Source organism: Artemia franciscana, chromosome 9 (assembly GCF_032884065.1).
Source record: "Artemia franciscana chromosome 9, ASM3288406v1, whole genome shotgun sequence".
Lineage (NCBI taxonomy): Eukaryota > Metazoa > Arthropoda > Branchiopoda > Anostraca > Artemiidae > Artemia > Artemia franciscana.
The window spans coordinates 7418329-7439479 of NC_088871.1; the positions used below are offsets into that span (position 1 = coordinate 7418329).

A 21151-nucleotide genomic window follows, 5' to 3' on the forward strand; every position below is an offset into this window, starting at 1 on the left:
AATTAGAATCATGAGGTATAGATCTGAATACAGATTGTTTTCCCATGGACCATTATATGTTGCATGTTCAAGAGTCGGTAAACCTGACAATCTATTTATATGCAAAGACAATGAGACAGCAAAGAATGTTGTATATTCGCAAGTTTTACGTAGTTAAAACCATATATATATATATATATATATATATATATATATATATATATATATATATATATATATATATATATATATATATATATCTATCTATATTCACAGGTGGGACATAGGGACACAACTACAATGGCGCGAAACTATTATGGTGCGTAACGACTTACGCGCGCGGGGGGGCTTGGGGGGGGCGCGAAGCGCCCCCACCAACTAGGTGTTGGGGTGGCGCGAAGCGCCACCCCAACAGCTAGTATATATATATATATATATATATATATATATATATATATATATTAATATATATATATATATATATATATATATATATATATAATAAAATGTCGAATATGTCGCCTCATCCCTACTCCTAAGAAATTGCATGCGAATCCATTTTTTACATTTCTTAAAATAAGTTTATAAAACACTTAAATATAGTGATTGTGAAATAATATTTGCAACAAGTCGTTATGGGTTTTTATATCTATGTTTTTTTAAACTGGGAATTAATTTTAGGCACAATAAGTACCCTTATCTATAAAAAAAAACACACACAGGTTTATTTATCACACTTCTTAAAATAATATAAACAAAAACTTAAAAAATAATTACCCTGAAATTATATGTGCAATAAGTCGATTCAAGTTTTTATACAGGGGTCTTTCAACTTGTAGATTACGTCGGCATAGTTCGTAAATGGCTTCATTGTCAACCATAAATGAGCAATCCATGTATTCCAAAGTTGTGTGGGTATGCAAAATTGCATTATATGGCTCTACCACGGCAGTGGATACCTAAAATACCAAAAATATAGCAATCAACATTCTTAAAGAGGAAACGGAGAGAAAGAATATAATCTGCTGTAATCAAACAGTTCGTGGTAACGAACTGTAGTAAGGAGCGACCCGGCTAAATAGTGACCGAAACTCTAAAAAATGGAATTTTGATACCAGTAGTTACATCAAAAGAATTGCATTTTAATGCTGATTTTAAATACAAAAGTTTCATCAAGTTTATTCACCCATCAAAAGTTACGAACCTGGGGAAATTTGCCTTATTTCAGAAAATAGGGATAATAACACCCCTTAAAAGTCATGAAATCTTAACGAAAATCACAGCATCAGATTCAGTGTATGAGAAAACACTACTGTAAAAGTTTCAAGCTCCTATATACAAAAATGTGGAATTTACGGTTTTTGCCAGAAGACACATCACGGATGCGTGTTTATTTGTTTTTTTGTTGTTTTTTTTTCTCAGGGGTGATCCTATGGACATAGTGGTCCTAGAATATCTCGAGAGGGTTCGTTCTAACAAAAATTAAAAGTTCTAATGCCGTTTTTAAGAGACCAAAAAAACTGGAGGGCACCTAGGTCCTTCCCACGCTAATTTTTTCCAAAAGTTACCGGATCAAAATTCTGAGACAGACATTTTATTCAGCATAGTCGAAGAACCTAATAACTATGTCTTTGGGGATGACTTACTCGCCCACAGTCCCCGTGGGAGGGGCTCCATGTTACAAACTTTGAACAGTGTTTACTTATAGAAAAAGGATATTGGGAAGTGTGCAAAGGTTTTCAAAGGGATTTGTTTTGGCTAGGGGAGGGGTTTAGAGGAGGGGTTTATTTGAGGGGCTACGTGGGGCGATGTTTCCATGGAGGAATTTGTCATTGGGGAAGAGAATTTCCATGAAGGGGGTGCAGGATTTTCTGGCATTATTTAAAAAAAACAACGAGAAAATAAATATGAAAAAGTTGTTTCAACTGAAAGTAAGGAGCTGCATTAAAAATTAAAACAAACAGAAACTATTATGCATATGAGGTGTTGTTCACCTCCTCCTAATACCTCGCTCTTTATGCTAAAGTATTTTTAGTAGTTCTAACTATTTATTCTACGGCCTTTGTTATTCTGGGGTAATTCTTAAGGAACTGGGAGAAAATTTAAGCTTTAGTATGAGGAGTGAGGTATTGACGAGGGAGGAGAACCTTCTCATATACGCAAAAAAAAACGAATATAGAAGTTCGTTACGTAAGTTAATTCTTAAGTTATGTATATTTTTTACTGATAAAAACGTTCGTAAAAAAATTCTAAAAAAAGTAAGTTCTAGTTGCCTTAGTCGCTCGTAAAGTTCTAGTTGTCTTTTTAAGTAACCAAAAAATTGGAGGGCAACTAGGCCTCCCCCCCACTCCTTTTTTCTTAAAATCGTCCAATCAAAACTATGAGAAAGCCATTTAGCCAAAAAAACTAATTATTTAATTTTTTAATTAATTAATTATTTAATTTAGTTTTAATTATTCATGTGCATAGAGCCAAAATCAAAATATGAATTAATTCAAAAACGTTCAGAAGTTAAATAAAAAAAAACAAGTTTTTAAACTGAAAACAAGGAGCGACATTAAAACTTAAAATACACAGAAATTACTCCGTACATGAAAGAAGCTTCTCCCTCCTCAACACCACGCTCTTTAAGCTAAAGTTTTTTATTGTTTTAAAAAGTTGATAGTAAGAGTCAAACTTTAGCGTAAAGAGTGGGGCGTTGAGGAGGGGGCAGTATCTTTTTTATCCGGAGTAATTTCTGTCAATTTTAAGTTTTAATGTCGCTCCTTACTTTAAGCTAAAAAAACCTGTTTTATTTAATTTACTTAAATAAAAGAAACGGAAATAGAGCCATAGAGTAGATGGAAAGATCTACAGCATGAGAATAGGTTATGTACAAAGCAAAAGCATAAACAATACTTGACAACCTAAACATTGCAGATTTTTATTTATATGCACGTACGTTTGGTTTGCAATATGCGTGTGGTTGCGTATTACAGGTGGTGCTCACGTAGTGTATAACTGGAGAGCAGGCTGAGTCAAGAACATCCATTGATATTGTTCTGGTCAAAATGCTTTAAGTACCAAGAGCAGTGAAAATTGTGGCTGTTTTTTTTTAATCTGTTAAATGGAAACTTAAGTAACTTAATATATAGTAGCTAAATATATTAAGTTACTTAATAAGTAACTTAATATATTTTGGAAACTTAATATATTCATTGAATAATTTGAAAAAAATGAACACCTAATTTTTAATGAGAGTTAAATCAACATGAAGTGGGGCAGTTTTGGCAAGAGAAGGTGTGAAAATAGGAACTTGGGTGAAAAAAACTTAAGAAGGTATAGGTTCTTACTTAATTTAATTATTGTATATCTGTCTAAGAACTATCGACATAAGTAAATCCATATACCTGACAGGTATATTTTGAGTTTTACACTTTCAGTTACACAGCTAATCATCAAGTAGTTGGTTGACTCCAAGCCTTCTAGAGAAAAGAAGCCTCTGTAGGCCTTTGTACAGAAGTGAATTATAGTTCTTATTATTCTGGTAATAAATAATAAAAAAAAAGATGAAAAGCCATAGAAGAGAGTTACCTGGGGAGCTGGATAAATTGAAAAACATAGCTTTGACCTTTTCCCATAATCAACAGATAAATGTTCAGCGAGAAGAGAAGTAAAACCAGAGCCAGTCCCTCCTCCATAGGAATGAGAAATCAGGAAACCCTGTAATCCGTCACATTGCTCAGCAAGCTTTCTTAGCTTGTCCATAGTGATGCCAATTATCTCACCTCCTGGAAGTAATGAAAATTCAAGTAGTTTAGAAGACTTTAGCTTTGCCTTCAACTACGTGAGACTCCAATAAGAGTTTGCTGAAAACAAGTTAGGTTGGCTTTGTTTAATGAATATGATTTGTGGAACACACTTCATTTAAGGAAGAATGTACAATAAATTTTGGAGAAAGGTGACATATGTATATATATATATATATATATATATATATATATATATATATATATATATATATATATATATATATATATATATATATATATATATATATTGGGGGCGCTTCGCGTCCCCCCAAGCCCCCCCGCGCGCGTAAGTCGTTACGCGCCATATTAGTTACGCGCCATTGTAGTTGTGTCCGTATGTCCCACCTGTGAATATAGATAGATATATATACATATGTTTTTAATTACGTAAAACTTGCAAATATACAACATTCTTTGCTGTCCCATTGTCTGTGCATATAAATAGATTGTCAGGTTTACCGACTCTTGAACATGCAACATATAATGGTCCATGGGAAAACAATCCGTATTCAGATCTATACCTCATGATTCTAATGATTGCCCTTGAGCTTTGTTGATGGTGATTGTTAATGGACCATTCCCTGTGTCGCCGTCGTCATTTATATATCCCCCTGTGCCCCCCGGCGTCCCCGTTGTAGTTGTGTCCCTGTGTCCCGGTCGTCATTTATATTCCCTGTTTCCCGGTCGTCTTTTGTGTCCCGGTGTCCCAGTCTCTGATTTCTCTTTGAGTGTCCCGGGCGTCATTTATATTCCTTGTGTCCCGGTGTCCCGGTCGTCATTTATGTCCCGGTGTCCCGGTCTGTATATACATTCGTTTTTGAATTGGTGTTTTTTTTTGTTTTTTACCTTTTTTTAGTTTTTTTAGTTATACCTCATGATTCTAATGATTTCCCTTGAGCTTTGTTGATGGTGATTGCTAATCGAACATTCCCTGTGTCCCCGTCGTCATTTATATATTCCCCTGTGCCCCCCGGCGTCCCCGTTGTAGTTGTGTCCCTGTGTCCCGGTCGTTATTTATATTCCCTGTGTCCCGGTCGTCATTTGTATCCCGGTGTCCCGGTCTGTATATACATTCGTTTTTGAAATGGTATATGATGAAATAAATTTTTGTTTTTTTCCCCTTGTTTCTTTTTAGTTTTTTTTGGTTTTTACTTTTATTTAGTTTTTTTTCTTTTTTCTTTTTATTTGTTTTTTATTTTTATTTTTTTTAGTTTTGTTTTTCTCCTTTATTTTTCATTTTTTTTCCTTTTTTTATTTTTTTTCTTTTTTAGTTTTTTTAGTTTTTTAGCTTTTTTAGTTTTTTTATTAGTTTTTAGTTTTGTTATTTTTAGTTTTTTTGTAGTTTTTACCTTTTTTTTTATTTTTTTTAGTTTTTTTTACTTATGTCCTGGTCGTCATTTATACTCCCTGTGTCCCGGTCGTCATTTGTGTCCCTGTGCTTTGTTGATTGCTAATCGAACATTCCTTGTGTCCCAGTCGCTTTCTCTTTGAGTGTCTGTCATTTGTGTCCCGATGTCCCAGTCTGTAATTTCGTCAGTCGAAAACATGACGTCAGCCGACACAGAAACATGACGTCACCTGATCCACAGACAGAGAGACAGACAACTTATTTTTATATATATATAGATATATATATATATATATTTATATGTATATATAAATGTATATATATATATATATATATATATATATATATATATATATATATATATATATATATATATATATATATATATATATATAAATTGTCTGTGTGTGTGTGTGTGTGTCTGTCGAGTGGCGTCATGTTTGTGTGTCGACTGACGTCATGTTTTCGACTGACGAAATTACAGACCGAGACATCGTGACACAAATGACGATCGGGACACCGGCACATAGGGAATATAAATGACGACCGGGACACTCAAAGAGAAAGCGACCGGGACACAAGGAATGTTCGATTAGCAATCACCATCAACAAAGCACCGGGACACAAATGACGACCGGAACACAGGGAGTATAAATGACGACCAGGACATAAGTAAAACTAAAACTAAAAAAACTAAAAAAAGGGTAAAAACTACAAAAAAACTAAAAAGAAAAAAAAACTAAAAAACTAAAAAACTAAAAAGGAAAAAAAAGAAAAGAAGGAAAAAAAGAAAAATAAAGAAGAAAAACAAAACTAAAAAAAATAAAAATAAAAAATAAAAAGAAAAAAAGGGGAAAAATACAAAAATTTATTTCATCATATACCATTTCAAAAACGAATGTATATACAGACCGGGACACCGACAATATAAATGACGACCGGGACACAGGGACAAAACTACAACGGGGGCTCCGGGGGGCACAGGGGGATATATAAATGACGACGGAAAACAGGGAATGTTCGATTAGCAATCACCATCAACAAAGCTCAAGGGCAATCATTAGAATCATGAGGTATAACTAAAAAAAACTAAGAAAAGGTAAAAATCTAAAAACTAAAAAAAAGACCATTCAAAAACGAATGTATATACAGACCGGGACACCGGGACACAAATAACGACCGGGACACTGGGACACAAGGAATATAAATGACGCCCGGGACACTCAAAGAGAAATCACAGACTGGGACACCGGGACACAAATGACGACCGGGACACAGGGAATATAAATGAAGACCGGGACACAGAGACACAACTACAACGGGGACGTCGGGGGGCACAGGGGGATATATAAATGACGACGGCGACACAGGGAATGGTCGATTAGCAATCACCATCAACAAAGCTCAAGGGCAATCATTAGAATCACGAGGTATAGATTTTAGAAAAGCATTCGATACAGTGGATTTTAATATACTACTCATGGAGTAGTATATTAGTAGTATAATACTACTAATATAGTAGTATATGCTACTACTAATATAGTAGTATATAGTATAAACTAATATAGTAGTAGTATAATAGTAGTAATAATACTACTATATATTAGTAGTATAGTAGTATATACACTTGGAGTTCGTGGTAATTATTTAAAGTGGTTTAATAGTTTTTTAAGTGGTAGATCTATTCAAGTTGTATTAAATGATGTGATTTCTTCTCCTTTTCAAGTGAGGTGTGGTGTACCTCAGGGGTCTGTTTTGGGACCACTTCTGTACCTTGTGTATGTTGATTCAATGCGTTTCTACTTACCTGAGTGTTGTATTACGACTTTTGCGGATGATACAGCTTTAACTATGTCTAGTCAATCTGTCGATGATTTGTTGTTGAAAGTTAATAGGGTATTAAAGGCATTTTTTGTATTTACAAGTTTGAGCCTTTTGTCAGTAAACTTTAATAAAACTAATTTTATGATTTATAGGAGAGTTGGTAAGCCTCCATGTCTTGATAAAAAGATATTTTTTAATGGCAGGCCTCTGCCACAACTGCATGAAGTGCGTTATTTGGGGTTCCAGCTTGATTGTAATCTATCTTGGAAGAACCATAGTGATCTTGTTGTAGCTAAAGTTGCTAGAGGTTTGGGAATTTTGCGTCGATAAAAGCATGTTTTACCATTAACAGTTCTTTTATTATTATACCACACCATTATTGCGCCTTATATTTCTTATGGTTGTGTCTTTTGGTCTAGTAATTTCTTTGCAAATTTTAAAAGAGTGCAGATCCTACAAAATAAAACAGTACGTCTTCTTGGTAACTATGTAGAAAATGTGAATGATACCGCGTCATGTTTTAAGAAATTACGAGTGCTTAACATTGGTCAGATTCGAGATTGTCAAGCTGCTGTTTTTGCGTATCGATGTTGCAATGATGTATGTCCTCGAGTTTTTACCAGTTTTTTTCGAGTAAATCGTTCACTCCATGGGTATGAGACAAGAGAGGCAGATAATTTTATTGTTGAGTACCGAGACACCACACGTGCAGCTTTCAGAATTAGGTATTTAGTTCCGGCTATTTGGAATGATATCCCAGCTGGCATTAGGGAGGCGGAACATATTGGGTTGTTTAAAGTAAATTTAAAAAAACATTTATTGGAAGTGGGGAGATAATTCTTTTTTTTTCTTCTTTTTTTTAATTATTGTTAGCCTTAATTTATTTATATTCTGGTATTAAGGAGTAATTGAGTGAGAGTGTTTTGTTCTTCTTTAGTTTCCATTTTTTTTAGTTTCTGTTTTTTGTTGTTGTTTTTCTTATTAAATTAGGTTGAGAATCAGAGGATTGCAGCCGTCCAACATCAGGCTCTTTGAGCCTTCCCCAGGGCGGTTGTGTGTATTTATAGTTTTTGTAATTAGTAGTTAATAAAGATAATTCTAATATTGTGAATACGGATTGTTTTCCCATGGACCATTATGTTGCATATTCAAGAGTCGGTAAACCTGACAATCTATTTATATGCACAGACAATGGGACAGCAAATAATGTTGTATATTCGCAAGTTTTACGTAGTTAAAAACATGTATATATATATATATATATATATATATATATATATATATATATATATATATATATATATATATATATATATCTATATTCACAGGTGGGACATAGGGACACAACTACAATGGCGCGTAACTAATATGGTGCGTAACGACTTACGCGCGCGGGGGGGCTTGGGGGTGGGGGGCTCGAAGCGCCCCCACCAACTTCGCTTTTTCGCTTTTTTGGCTAAATTGCTTTCTCAAAGGCTTGACCGGACGACTTAGAGAAAAAAGAGGTGGGGGAGGGAGCCTAATTACCTTCCATTTTTTGGTTACTATAAAAAGACCACTCGAATTTTTAATCTCATTCAGGAAGGTTTTTATTCAGGACGATCTAGAGAAAAAGGAGGCGGGGGAAGGAGCCTAGTTACCTTGCTTTTTTTGTTACTATAAAAAGGCCACTAGACCTTTTAATATTATTCATGAAGGATTTTATTAGTAATTAATAAATGTAACTTGCAAATTACCTTACGCAACGAACTTCTATATTCGTGTGTTTTATTACGTATATGAGGGGGTTCATGAGGGGATTCCAGGTCAATACCCCGCTCTTTAAACTTAGATTTTTAATTTGGTTCCAATCCCTTAAGAATTACCCCCGAATCACAAAGCCCGTTTAATTAGAATAAATATTTCTTTTGAATTTACTAAAAATAACAAAGAGCGAGGTGTTAAGGAGGGACAAACCCCCTCAAATACATAATAATTTCTGTTCATTTTAAGTTTTAATGTTGCTTCTTACTTTCAGTTGAAAAAAACTTGTTTTTATATTTGGTTTCGCAACGTTTATTAACTAATGCAGGTTTTTATTTTGGCTCACCATACATGAATAATTAAAGCGAAATTTGCATATTAATTTTAATTCCTTTTGGATACATGCCTTTCTCAAAGTTTTGAACAGACGATTTTGAGAAAAAAGGGGTGGTGGACGAGTTTAGTTGCCTTCTAAATTTTTTACTTACTTAAAAAGACCACTAGAACTTTTAATTTTATTTACGAACGATTTTATTAGTAATAAATATTCGTAACTTACAAATTAAGTTACGTAACGAATTTCCACATTCATATATTTTTATTACGTACATGAGGGGGTTCGCCTCCTTGTCAATACTTCGCTCTTGACAATAAAATTTAAATTTTGTTCAAATTCTTTAAGAATGACATCTGGATAATAAAGATGGTTTAAATAGAATTAATAGCTCTTTTTAAATTATTAAAAATACTTTAACGTAAGAGCAAGGTATTAAGGAGGAGACGAATCCCCTCATATACGTAATAATTTCTGTTTATTTTAAGTTTTATTGTTTTTACTTACATTCAGTTAAAAAAAACGTGTTTTTTTCATTTAATTTTCATTTTTTTTATGCTGGAGAATTCAGTGCCCCCAGCATGAGAATTTACTTCCCCCATGATAAATTCCTCCATAGAAAGATCCTTTCATCTAAACCCCTCCCCCCGATCCCCCCAAACGAAATACCCCCTGAAAACGTCAGCATACTTCCTAATAACCAGTACTATATGTAATCAATGGGCAAAGTTCATGACTTGCAGCCCTTCCCCTGGGGACTGTGGGAGATTAAGCCGTTATCAAATACATAGTTATTAGATTTTTCGACTATGCTGAACAAAATGGCTATCTCAAATTTTTCATCCCGTGAATGTGGGAAAATTAGCGTGTGAGGGAGCCTAGTTGCCCTCCAATTTTTTTGTCACTTAAAAAGAGCACTAGATCTTTTAATCTCCGTTAGAATAATAACTTTCATGGCATCCTAGGACCAACGGGTCGATACGATCACCCCAAGGAAAAAAAAAATAACAAATAAACACACATCCATGATCTTAGTTCTGGCACAAAAAAAGAAATTCCATATTTTTACAGATATAAGTTTGAAATCTCTACAATAGGGTTCTCTAACACGCTGAATCTGATTGTGTGATTTTCATTAAAATTTTGTGACTTTTAGGGAGTGTTTTCTCATTTTTTTAAAGTAAAGCAACTTTTCTCAGGCTCATAACTTTTTATGGATGAGACTAAAACTTGATGAAACTTATATATTTAAAATCAAACAGTTCGTGGTAACGAACCGTAGTAAGGAGCGACCCGGCTCAATAGTAAACGAAACTCTAAAAAACGGAATTTTGATGCTAAAATATACATCAAAAGAATCAGATTTCCATGCTGATTTGAAATATATAAGTTTCATCAAATTTAGTCTTTGTCATCAAAAGTTACGAGCCTGAAAAAATTTGCCTTATTTTAGAAAATAGGGGAAAACCCCCTAAAATACACAGAATCTTAACGAAAATCACACCATCGCATTCAACGTATCAGAGAACCCTATAGCGAAATTTTCAAGCTCCCAACTACAAAAATGTGGAATTTGGTAATTTTTGCAAGAAGACAAATAACGGGTACGTGTTTTTTTTTTTTTTTTTCCCCAGGGGTCATCGTATCGACCCAGTGGTCCTAGAATGTTTCAAGAGGGCTCATTCTAACGGAAATGAAAAGTTCTGGTGCCCTTTTTAAGTGACCAAACATTGGAGGGCACCTAGGCCCCCTCCCACGCTCATTTTTTCTCCAAAATCAACAGATAAAAATTTTGAGGTAGCCATTTTGGTCCGCATAGTCAAAAACCGTAATAACTATGTCTTTGGGAATGACTTACTCCCCCACAGTCCCTGGAGGAGGGGCTGCAAGTTACAAACTTCGACCAGTGTTTACATATAATAATGGTTACTGGGAAGTGTACAGTCGTTTCCAGGGGATTTTTTGGGGGTTTTGGGGGTGGGGTTGAGGGGAGGGGGATACGTGGGAGGATCTTTCCTTAGAGAAATACGTCATGGGGGAACAGAAATTCAATGAAAAGGACGCAGGATTTCCCAAAATTACTATAAAAAAAAATGAAAAAATAAACATGGAAAAGTTTTTTTCAATTGAAAGAAAAGAGTAGCATTAAAACTTAAAACGAACAGAAATTATTACGCATATGAGGGTTTCTAAAAATACTTTAGTATAAAGAGCGAGGTATTTAGGAGGAGATAAATACCTCGCTCTTTATGCTACAGTATTTTTAGTAATTTCAACTATTTATTCTACGACCTTTCTGATTCAGGGGTCATTCTTAAAGAATTGGGACAAAACAAGATTTAGTGTGAAGAGCGAGGTATTAACGAGGGGACCAACCCCCTCATATATATAATCAAAAATATAAGAATATAAAAGTTTGTTACGTAAGTTAATTCTTAAGTTACGTATATTTTTTACTAATAAAAGCGTTCGTTAAAAATTAAAATTTATAGTTGCCTTTTTATGTAACCGAAAAATTGCATGGCAACTATGCCTCATTCCCCATCCCTTATTTCTCAAAATCGTCTGATCAAAACTAAGCGAACGCCTTTTAGCCAAAAAAGGAATTAATATGCAAATTTCATTTTAATAATTTATGTGTGGAGAGCCAAAATCAAACATGCATTAATTCAAAAACGTTCAGGAATTACATAAAAAACTAGTTTTTTAACTGAAAGTAAGGAGCGACATTAAAACTTAAAACGAACAGAAATTACTCCGTATATGAAATGGGTTGTCCCCTCCGCAATCCCTCGCTCTTTACGCTAAAGTTTGACTCTTTGCCACAATTCCGCTTTTTAAAACAATTAAAAGCTTTAGCGTAAAGAGCGAGGGATTGCGGAGGGGACAACCCAATGTGAATAAATACACACTTCGATTATCAAGGTGTCGTAAAAAAAAATAAAACTGTTGAATTCCTCATCCAGTAGGTCCTGCAAACATTGTTGGAAAAGTCAAAGTTTAGCATGACGAATTGCGATTGAGGGTATAGTAGCACCAGAATAAGATCTACCCGTCTGGAGCTTTTAGGCTTGAAAATTCGTGTAGCCGGTTTTTGGTGTCTTGATAGTAAAATTTTTATATAAGATCTTTATCCACGTTTAACTTTGCTGTTGTTCAAAACTTACAGTTAGTGCCTTTAAACTTGATGCTATTGTATATCTGATATCAGTTTAAAAAATTGAATTTTCCCAATTTCTATGTTTTATTCTAGTTTCTGTCTTTAACATTTACTATGGATATATTTTACTATTGATATGGGTCGCTCTTTAATTAGTTTTGTCACTACGAACAATTCGAACAACCATCATTTACCGCAGCCACAGCTTTGCTTCCATACTCCTTATTAACACGAAGGAAATCGAACATACATTTTATTGAAATTATGGCCATTCCCTTTCACCATTTGTACTTTGGCGACAAAAATTTGATTCTGTCCTGTATTTGTTTCCCAGGGCCAAAGCTTTTTTACACCGTTCATTAAATATAATGAAATATATATATATATATATATATATATATATATATATATATATATATATATATATATATATATTTGTATATATGTAATATATATATATTTGTATATATATATTACATATATATATACAAACAAAAGCGCATATTAGGTCCAGGTAAAATGAAATTACTGCCGTGACGTTGAATGAATGGTGTAAAAAAGCTTTGGCCCTGGGAAACAAATACAGGACAAAATCAAATTTTTGTCGCCAAAGTACAAATGGTGAAAGGGAATGGCCATAATTTCAATAAAATGTGTGTTCGATTTCCTTCGTGTTAATAAGGAGTAGGGAAGCAAAGCTGTGGCTGCGGTAAATGATCGTTGTTCAAATTTTTCGTAGTGTCAAAACTAATTAAAGAGCGACCCATATCAATAGTAAAATATATCCATAGTAAATGTTAAAGACAGAAACTAGAATAAAACATAGAAATTGGGAAAATTCAATTTTTAAACTGATATCAGATATACAACAGCATCAAGTTTAAAGGCACAAACTGTAAGTTTTGAACAACAACAAAGTTAAAGGTGGATAAAGATCTTATATAAAAATTTTGCTACCAAGACACCAAAAACCGGCTACACGAATTTTCAAGCCTAAAAGCTCCAGACGAGTGGATCTTATTCTGGTGCTACTATACCCTCAATTGCAATTCGTCATGCTAAACTTTTACTTTTCCAACAATGTTTGCAGGACCTACTGGATGACGACTTCAACGGTTTTATTTTTTTACGACACCTTGATAATCGAAGTGTGTATTTATTCGCATTGGGTTGTCCCCTCCGCAATCCCTCGCTCTTTACGCTAAAGCTTTTAATTGTTTTAAAAAGCAGAATTGTGGCAAAGAGTCAAACTTTAGCGTAAAGCGCGGGGGATTGGGGAGGGGACAACCCATTTCATATACGGAGTAATTTCTGTTCGTTTTAAGTTTTAATGTCGCTCCTTACTTTCAGTTAAAAAACTAGTTTTTTTATGTAATTCCTGAACGTTTTTGAATTAATGCATGTTTGATTTTGGCTCTCCACACATAAATTATTAAAATGAAATTTGCATATTAATTCCTTTTTTGGCTAAATGGCTTTCTCTTAGTTTTGATCAGACGATTTTGAGAAATAAGGGATGGGGAAGGAGGCATAGTTGCCATGCAATTTTTCGGTTACATAAAAAGGCAACTATAAATTTTAATTTTTAACGAACGCTTTTATTAGTAAAAAATATACGTAACTTAAGAATTAACTTACGTAACAAACTTTTATATTCTTATATTTTTGATTATATATATGAGGGGGTTGGTCCCCTCGTTAATACCTCGCTTTTCACACTAAATCTTGTTTTGTCCCAATTCTTTAAGAATGACCCTGAATCAGAAAGGTCGTAGAATAAATAGTTGAAATTATTAAAAATACTGTAGCATAAAGAGCGAGGTATTTATCTCCTCCTAAATACCTCGCTCTTTATACTAGAGTATTTTTAGAAACCCTCATATGCGTAATAATCTCTGTTCGTTTTAAGTTTCAATGCTACTCTTTTCTTTCAATTGAAAAAACTTTTCCATGTTTATTTTTTCATTTTTTTATAGTAATTTTAGAAAATCCTGCGTCCTTTTCATTGAATTTCTGTTCCCCCGTGACATATTTCTCTAAGGAAAGATCCTCCCACGTAGCCCCCTCCCCTCAACCCCATCCCCAAAACACCCAAAAAATCCCCTGAAAACGACTGTACACTTCTCAGTAACCATTATTATATGTAAACACTGGTCGAAGTTTGTAACTTGCAGCCCCTCCTCCAGGGACTGTGGGGGAGTAAGTCATTCCCAAAGACATAGTTATTACAGTATTTGACTATGCGGAACAAAATGGCTATCTCAAAATTTTGATCTCTTGACTTTGGAGAAAAATGAGCGTGGGAGGGGGCCTAGGTGCCCTCCAATGTTTTGGTCACTTAAAAAGGGCACCAGAACTTTTCATTTCCGTTAGAATGAGCCCCCTTGCGACATTCTAGGACCACTGGGTCGATACGATGACCCCTAGGAAAAAAAAAACACGTACCCGTGATTTGTCTTCTTGCAAAAAATACCAAATTCCACATTTTTGTAGTTGGGAGCTTGAAAATTTTGCTATAGGGTTCTCTGATACGCTGAATGCGATGGTGTGATTTTCGTTAAGATTCTGTGTATTTTAGGGGGTTTTCCCCTATTTTCTAAAATAAGGCAAATTTTTTCAGGCTCGTAACTTTTGATGACAAAGACTAAATTTGATGAAACTTATATATTTCAAATCAGCATGGAAATATGATTCTTTTGAAGTATATTTTAGCATCAAAATTCCGTTTTTTAGTGTTTCGTTTACTATTGAGCCGGGTCGCTCCTTACTACGGTTCGTTACCACGAACTGCTTGATTTTAAATATATAAGTTTCATCAAGTTTTAGTCTCATCCATAAAAAGTTATGAGCCTGAGAAAATTTGCTTTATTTTTAAAAAATGACAAAACACTCCCTAAAAGTCACAAAATCTTAATGAAAATCACACCATCAGATTCAGTGTGTTAGAGAACCCTATTGTAGAGATTTCAAACTCCTATCTGTAAAAATATGGAATTTCTTTTTTTGTGCCAGAACTAAGATCATGGATGTGTGTTTACTTGTTATTTTTTTTCCTTGGGGTGATCGTATCGACCCAGTGGTCCTAGGATGTCATGAAAGTTATTATTCTAACGGAGATTAAAAGATCTAGTGCTCTTTTTAAGTGACAAAAAAATTGGAGGGCAACTAGGCCCCCTCACACGCTAATTTTCCCAAATTCACTGGATGAAAAATTTGAGATAGCCATTTTGTTCAGCATAGTCGAAAAATCTAATAACTATGTATTTGATAACGGCTTAATCTCCCACAGTCCCCAGGGGAAGGGCTGCAAGTCATGAACTTTGCCCATTGATTACATATAGTACTGGTTATTAGGAAGTATGCTGACGTTTTCAGGGGGTATTTCTTCTGGGGGGATCGGGGGGAGGGGTTTAGATGAAAGGATCTTTCTATGGAGGAATTTATCATGGGGGAAGTAAATTCTCATGAAGGGGGCACTGGATTCTCCAGGATAAAAAAATGAAAATTAAATGAAAAAAAACAAGTTTTTTTTTTTAACTGAAAGTAAGTAAAAACATTAAAACTTAAAATAAACAGAAATTATTACGTATATGAGGGGATTCGTCTCCTCCTTAATACCTTGCTCTTACGTTAAAGTATTTTTAATAATTTAAAAAGACCTATTAATTCTATTTAAAGCATCTTTATTATCCAGATGTCATTCTTAAAGAATTTGAACAAAATTTAAATTTTCTTGTAAAGAGCGAAGTATTGACAAGGAGGCGAACCCCCTCATGTACGTAATAAAAATATATGAATGTGGAAATTCGTTACGTAACTTAATTTGTAAGTTACGAATATTTATTACTAATAAAATCGTTCGTAAATAAAATTAAAAGTTCTAGTGGTCTTTTTAAGTAAGTAAAATATTTAGAAGGCAACTAAACTCGTCCACCACCCCCTTTTTCTCAAAATCGTCTGGTCAAAACTTTGAGAAAGGCATGTATCCAAAAGAAATTAAAATTAATATGCAAATTTCGCTTTAATTAGTCATGTATGGTGATCCAAAATCAAAACCTGCATTAGTTAATAAACGTTGCGAAACCAAATATAAAAACAAGTTTTTTTTCAACTGAAAGTAAGAAGCAACATTAAAACTTAAAATGAACAGAAATTATTATGTATTTGAGGGGGTTTGTCCCTCCTTAACACCTCGCTCTTTGTTAGTTTTAGTAAATTCAAAAGAGATATTTATTCTAATTAAACGGGCTTTGTGATTCGGGGGTAATTCTTAAGGGATTGGAACCAAATTAAAAATTTAAGTTTAAAGAGCGGGGTATTGACCTGGAATCCCCTCATGAACCCCCTCATATACGTAATAAAACACACGAATATAGAAGTTCGTTGCGTAAGGTAATTTGCAAGTTACATTTATTAATTACTAATAAAATCCTTCATTGATAATATTAAAAGGTCTAGTGGCCTTTTTATAGTAACAAAAAAAGCAAGGTAACTAGGCTCTTTCCCCCGCCTCCTTTTTCTCTAGATCGTTCTGAATAAAAACCTTCCTAAATGAGATTAAAAGTTCGAGTTGCCTTTTATAGTAACCAAAAAATGGAAGGTAATTAGGCTCCCTCCCCCACCTCTTTTTTCTCAAAGTCGTCCGGTCAAACCTTTGAGAAAGGAATTTAGCCAAAAAAGCAAAAATTAATAAGTAATTTTTTTTTTAATTATTCGTGTACGGTCAGCCAAAATCAAAACCTGAATTAATTCAAAAACGATTAGAAAATAACAAGACAAGAAAATAGAAAAAACAAGTTTTTTAAACAGATTGAAAGGAGCGACATTAAAATTTAAAACAAGCAGAAATTATTCCGTTCATGAAAGGGACTGTCCCCTCTCAAAGCCCTGCTCTTTACGCTAAAGTTTGACGCTAAAGAATGCCCAAGTGTACCTCCACCACAGAGGAAGAATAGTTTTTTTTTCCGAGCATCTTAAGGACACTTCAATATTTACGAAGAGTGATGCACATAAAAAAAAAAAAAAAAAAAAAAAAAAAAAAAAAAAAAAAAAAAAAAAAACTACAAAATGCACATTCAGGAACGGAGAGGGGGAGGTTTTTAACATTGATATAGAAGGGATTGGTGCAATAGGGGAGAGACAAATTTAAGTGAAGGTGCCCAATAAAACTTGAAATAAGATGTATTTTTAACTGTTTTACTTCGCTAAAAACTAAAATTTTATTTCTATTTAAGGAAAATTCTGACCAATGCCCGTATCCCCAAAAGAAGGTGAGGGTTAGCAATAGCAGTGAGAACTTGGCCACTTCTGTAGACACCCAGCCCCGTGGCATTGAAGTTACAGTACCTTCTATATCTGCTCTCCCATTACAAAGCCTAAAGAGGAGCCCTTCTGCAATGCAAAACATGCTAGGTGCAGCTGCCAATCCTAACGTAAGTTAAATTATTGATATTCTTTCGTAAAAGCTTAAGGTTTCAGCGGTAAAAAACTTAAAGTTTTTCAGCATGGAGAAATAAGTGGGATGTCAGGGGCCTTTTTCACTACCCCTGGAGCGGGGTTTGATGGTATTGCCCAGTCCTAAGTATAGGTTTCTTTTCAGCTTAATAAAATAGCCCTCTTTTTAGGTTTGGAGGGGCTTTGAGGGGACCCTAGAAGCCCCACGAAATGGACTTTTCACCATACTTTTATGCTAGAAACTTAATGAGTTTCGGTATGGAGAATCTATTTTTTTAGCGATTGGTATCGTTTTGAATATAAAGTATTTTTAACATCCTTTATTCTAGGGGAGAGGGACTTAAAGTTTTACGTTTGATATTTTAAGAAAACCTAAGTATATGGAAAGTACGTTAATAGTGTTTGTCTTGAAAGGGGCCAATGCCTCTAAAAAGGGATTGGAGGAGCCTAATCCTTAGATTAATATTCTTTTTCAGCCTAATGTATATTCTTTTTTCAGGGTAAGAATCTACTCCTTTTCAGCTTAAAATAAAAAGTGTTTCAAGGGAATAATGAATTGTCACTCTTTTTTCAGGCCGTGTCAGAAAAGCCAGGTTAGATTGTAGATTTTCTGGGTGATTCTTTTCGAGTACGGAGCGAGCAGCATCCCAACAGTGGACACTGACACCCCCTCCGCAAATATTTTAAGACTAATAATTTCAATGGGGGGATTTCGTAATAGCTGATTTGTAAAGAGGGGCAACTTACCCCGATGTAAAGGGTAATTTCTGGCTCTTAGATTCTTAGCTCGTAGTGTAGGGTCACCGTATCCTAACGGTCACTTTGGGTCGATGTATGGAATACTTTCTAGTCATTACACCTTTAGTGGTAGTAAGGTCCTTCTAGCTCTGAACGGTCACTCTTAAGTATAAGCAAGCACCTCCTTCAAATATTTACTGACTAATGTTGCATTCTCTTTCAGCCTAATACAAATTCTTTTTCAGGATGAAATCAAAAGTTTTTCAATGGGCTAATACGCTCCTATAAGACTTTCAGGGTCACATACCAACATTCATGGGGCCCACAACCTCTATGAGGATATCAAGTGGTTAATGGAGTTGGTTGGGTAGTGCGGGAGTGAGCCCAAAAAGTGTAGCGGCTTGACAGGAACTATGAATGGGTTGACCAACTACCATTTAGTGAGGCTGAAAAAGTTCCCAATCAACAAAGTGGCCGTGATATGGGGGAGCAGGACAAAGTGGAAGTAGTTCACCCCCTATATTGCCTGATTTTTATTTAGCAGATTCTGCTTTGTGCAATGTTTATCTTTTTAGGGCAGAATTTGGAGACTCCTTCAACACCCTTACAAGTAGTAGTATTAATATGGTTCCAGTTCACATAGAAAACTCCAATGTAAGCAAGATTCAGACACTTCTTGAAAAACAGATTCGGGAGGGAGAGGGCAGAATAGCGTTAAGGCATAAATTGCTCAAAAAATTTCTTTAATGAAAAGTCGGTTTAGGTGTAATCACAATATCTACAACGAACCGCTGGTTCAGACCTTAAGGGTCTAGTGCCGCACTCTTTACATTTTTTCCACATTACCTACAAAGAGAAATGCAGACGCTTCACCCAGAATTACACAATTTTAAGGGCATATTTTTGGACAGGGTGGGTTGCATTTTTCATAGCGCGGAGAATCATAATGAAAATGGGAGTGATTAAATAGCGTTATTTGTCGAAAATTTAGATTTAAATGATACGAAGTTTAAAGAAGAATTTTTTTAAGTGGCAGGAGAGAGGTAAGAATTTTATAAAATATAATGATGATTCAAAGGGTTGTTGAGATTGAGATGTACAACATTTGTTTCCATACAGGCTGAGAGTGATTCATGTATGTGATCCTTGTCGCAGACCATAAAACCACGCCAAAGGATGCCACTTAGACATATTTAGACAATTTGGAAGTTATTGGGGATTTTGAACAGTCAAGGGGATAGATATTTTTGAGAGGACAAATGAGAGTTTAAAGATTGGGGTTTTTAGTGTTACAGTATAATACAAAGTATAAGAAGGGGAAGCTCTCCTTGAATCGATGAAATACTGAGTATGGCTTTTTTACGGGCATGCCAAAGACCCAAATTCAATTAAGCATTTCTTTCCTATTCCTCACGTTAGTTCAATTTTTTAGGGAGGGTAAGGGAAGCAAATGGGATACTTAATACTGTTGTCCAATCTGTCTTTCTAGATTCCATACCAAATTAAAATTTAAACATCACATGAAGTCCGATAACCGTCATAGGTATCAGTCCATGGAGACTGTTTCAGGAGAAAATGCTATCTAGCGTTTCAAGAATTTCCATAATACACTCTTGCAGAGCGACAAGGTGGCATTAGATAAAGAAGCTAAAATCAAGGACGTGTACGATCAGTCAAATTTGAGAAGTGTTTAAAAACATAAGGGGCTGTTGCAGCCCCTTATGGCCACACGCAAAAACTCGAATAATACCATGCAATTGGTAGATATATTTGAGACTTAGTGTGGGGAAGATTGTGTCGGCGTTGCATAGGTTGTACCTATTGTAGCAGCAAATGAGTCAATTTCACAGTGTTAGAAAAGCCACCACTAGCTTTAGTAGTAGCAATAGCTGTTGTTGTAGTAGTAGTAGCATTAGTAACAATGTGAAAATTACACCTTTTGTTTTTTTAACATCCTCCTCAACACATACTGAAGGATTCAACCCTTTTCCGTAAACAGCTCCTGGACTATTACTGGGTCCTCAATTTTATTACACATTCTATGTGATTACCTTTTGGTAAATTGAAAATCCCTCTTATCATCCCCTGGAAGTTTCTGCTTGATACGGTAAGCTTTTCCTAAGATGTTACTGATACGCCCTTTTGACAATCTGTATGCCCATATTATGCTTTGATTTATTTTTACATCCCCCTAAACGTTTCACTTTCCTCGCCATTTCCTCATGTTTACACCTCAATACACTCAGCGTTAGTAGTAGTCTCTATGGAAGCAGTATTTTTAGTAGGAGTAGTAAGAGGGGTAGTAATAGTAGTAGCGGTAATAGTAGGAGTAATAGCAGTAGTAGTCTGCAAATATTGCCTTTTTTGCCAATTAATCTGTACCCTAATCATTTACTGAAATTTTCAACTTAATACCCTTAGTCATTCCTGAGTTAAGCCGTTTTGAAACCTGTATGCACATAGTGAGTTTTGATTTAGTTCAACCCCCTTAACATTCTCTGAGAGCTTCACCTGATTGTCTTTTATCTTTTCTAACACTGAAAGTCAAACATGACCTCTGTCACAATTGCAAATACAATCTGTAACTAATAGGCGAGTTGAATAGCTTACAGCCATTGTCCCCCCTTAGGAAGCCCCTTGTTAATATCCCGCTCTTTACACTAAAGCTTGATGTTTGTCCCAATTTTTTAAGAATGATCCCTGAATCACAAAGGCCGTAGAATAAATATTTGAAATTACTAAGAGTACTTTAGTGCAAAGAGTGAGGTATTTAGGAGGAG

The 21151-nt window shown here is 34.8% G+C and overlaps 1 protein-coding gene across 2 annotated transcripts in view; it reads right to left on the reverse strand.

The window, feature by feature from the left end:
- The window catches only part of LOC136030949 (tubulin alpha-8 chain-like), a 225726-nt gene that overhangs the window by 109124 nt on the left and 95451 nt on the right, over window positions 1-21151 (reverse strand). For both annotated transcript variants that reach the window (XM_065710076.1, XM_065710077.1), the window contains 2 exons: window positions 3553-3749; window positions 757-938 (listed from right to left, as the gene is read on the reverse strand). In XM_065710076.1, coding sequence (XP_065566148.1) covers window positions 757-938; window positions 3553-3749 — 379 coding nt within the window. The remainder of the gene's footprint in view (window positions 1-756; window positions 939-3552; window positions 3750-21151) is intronic.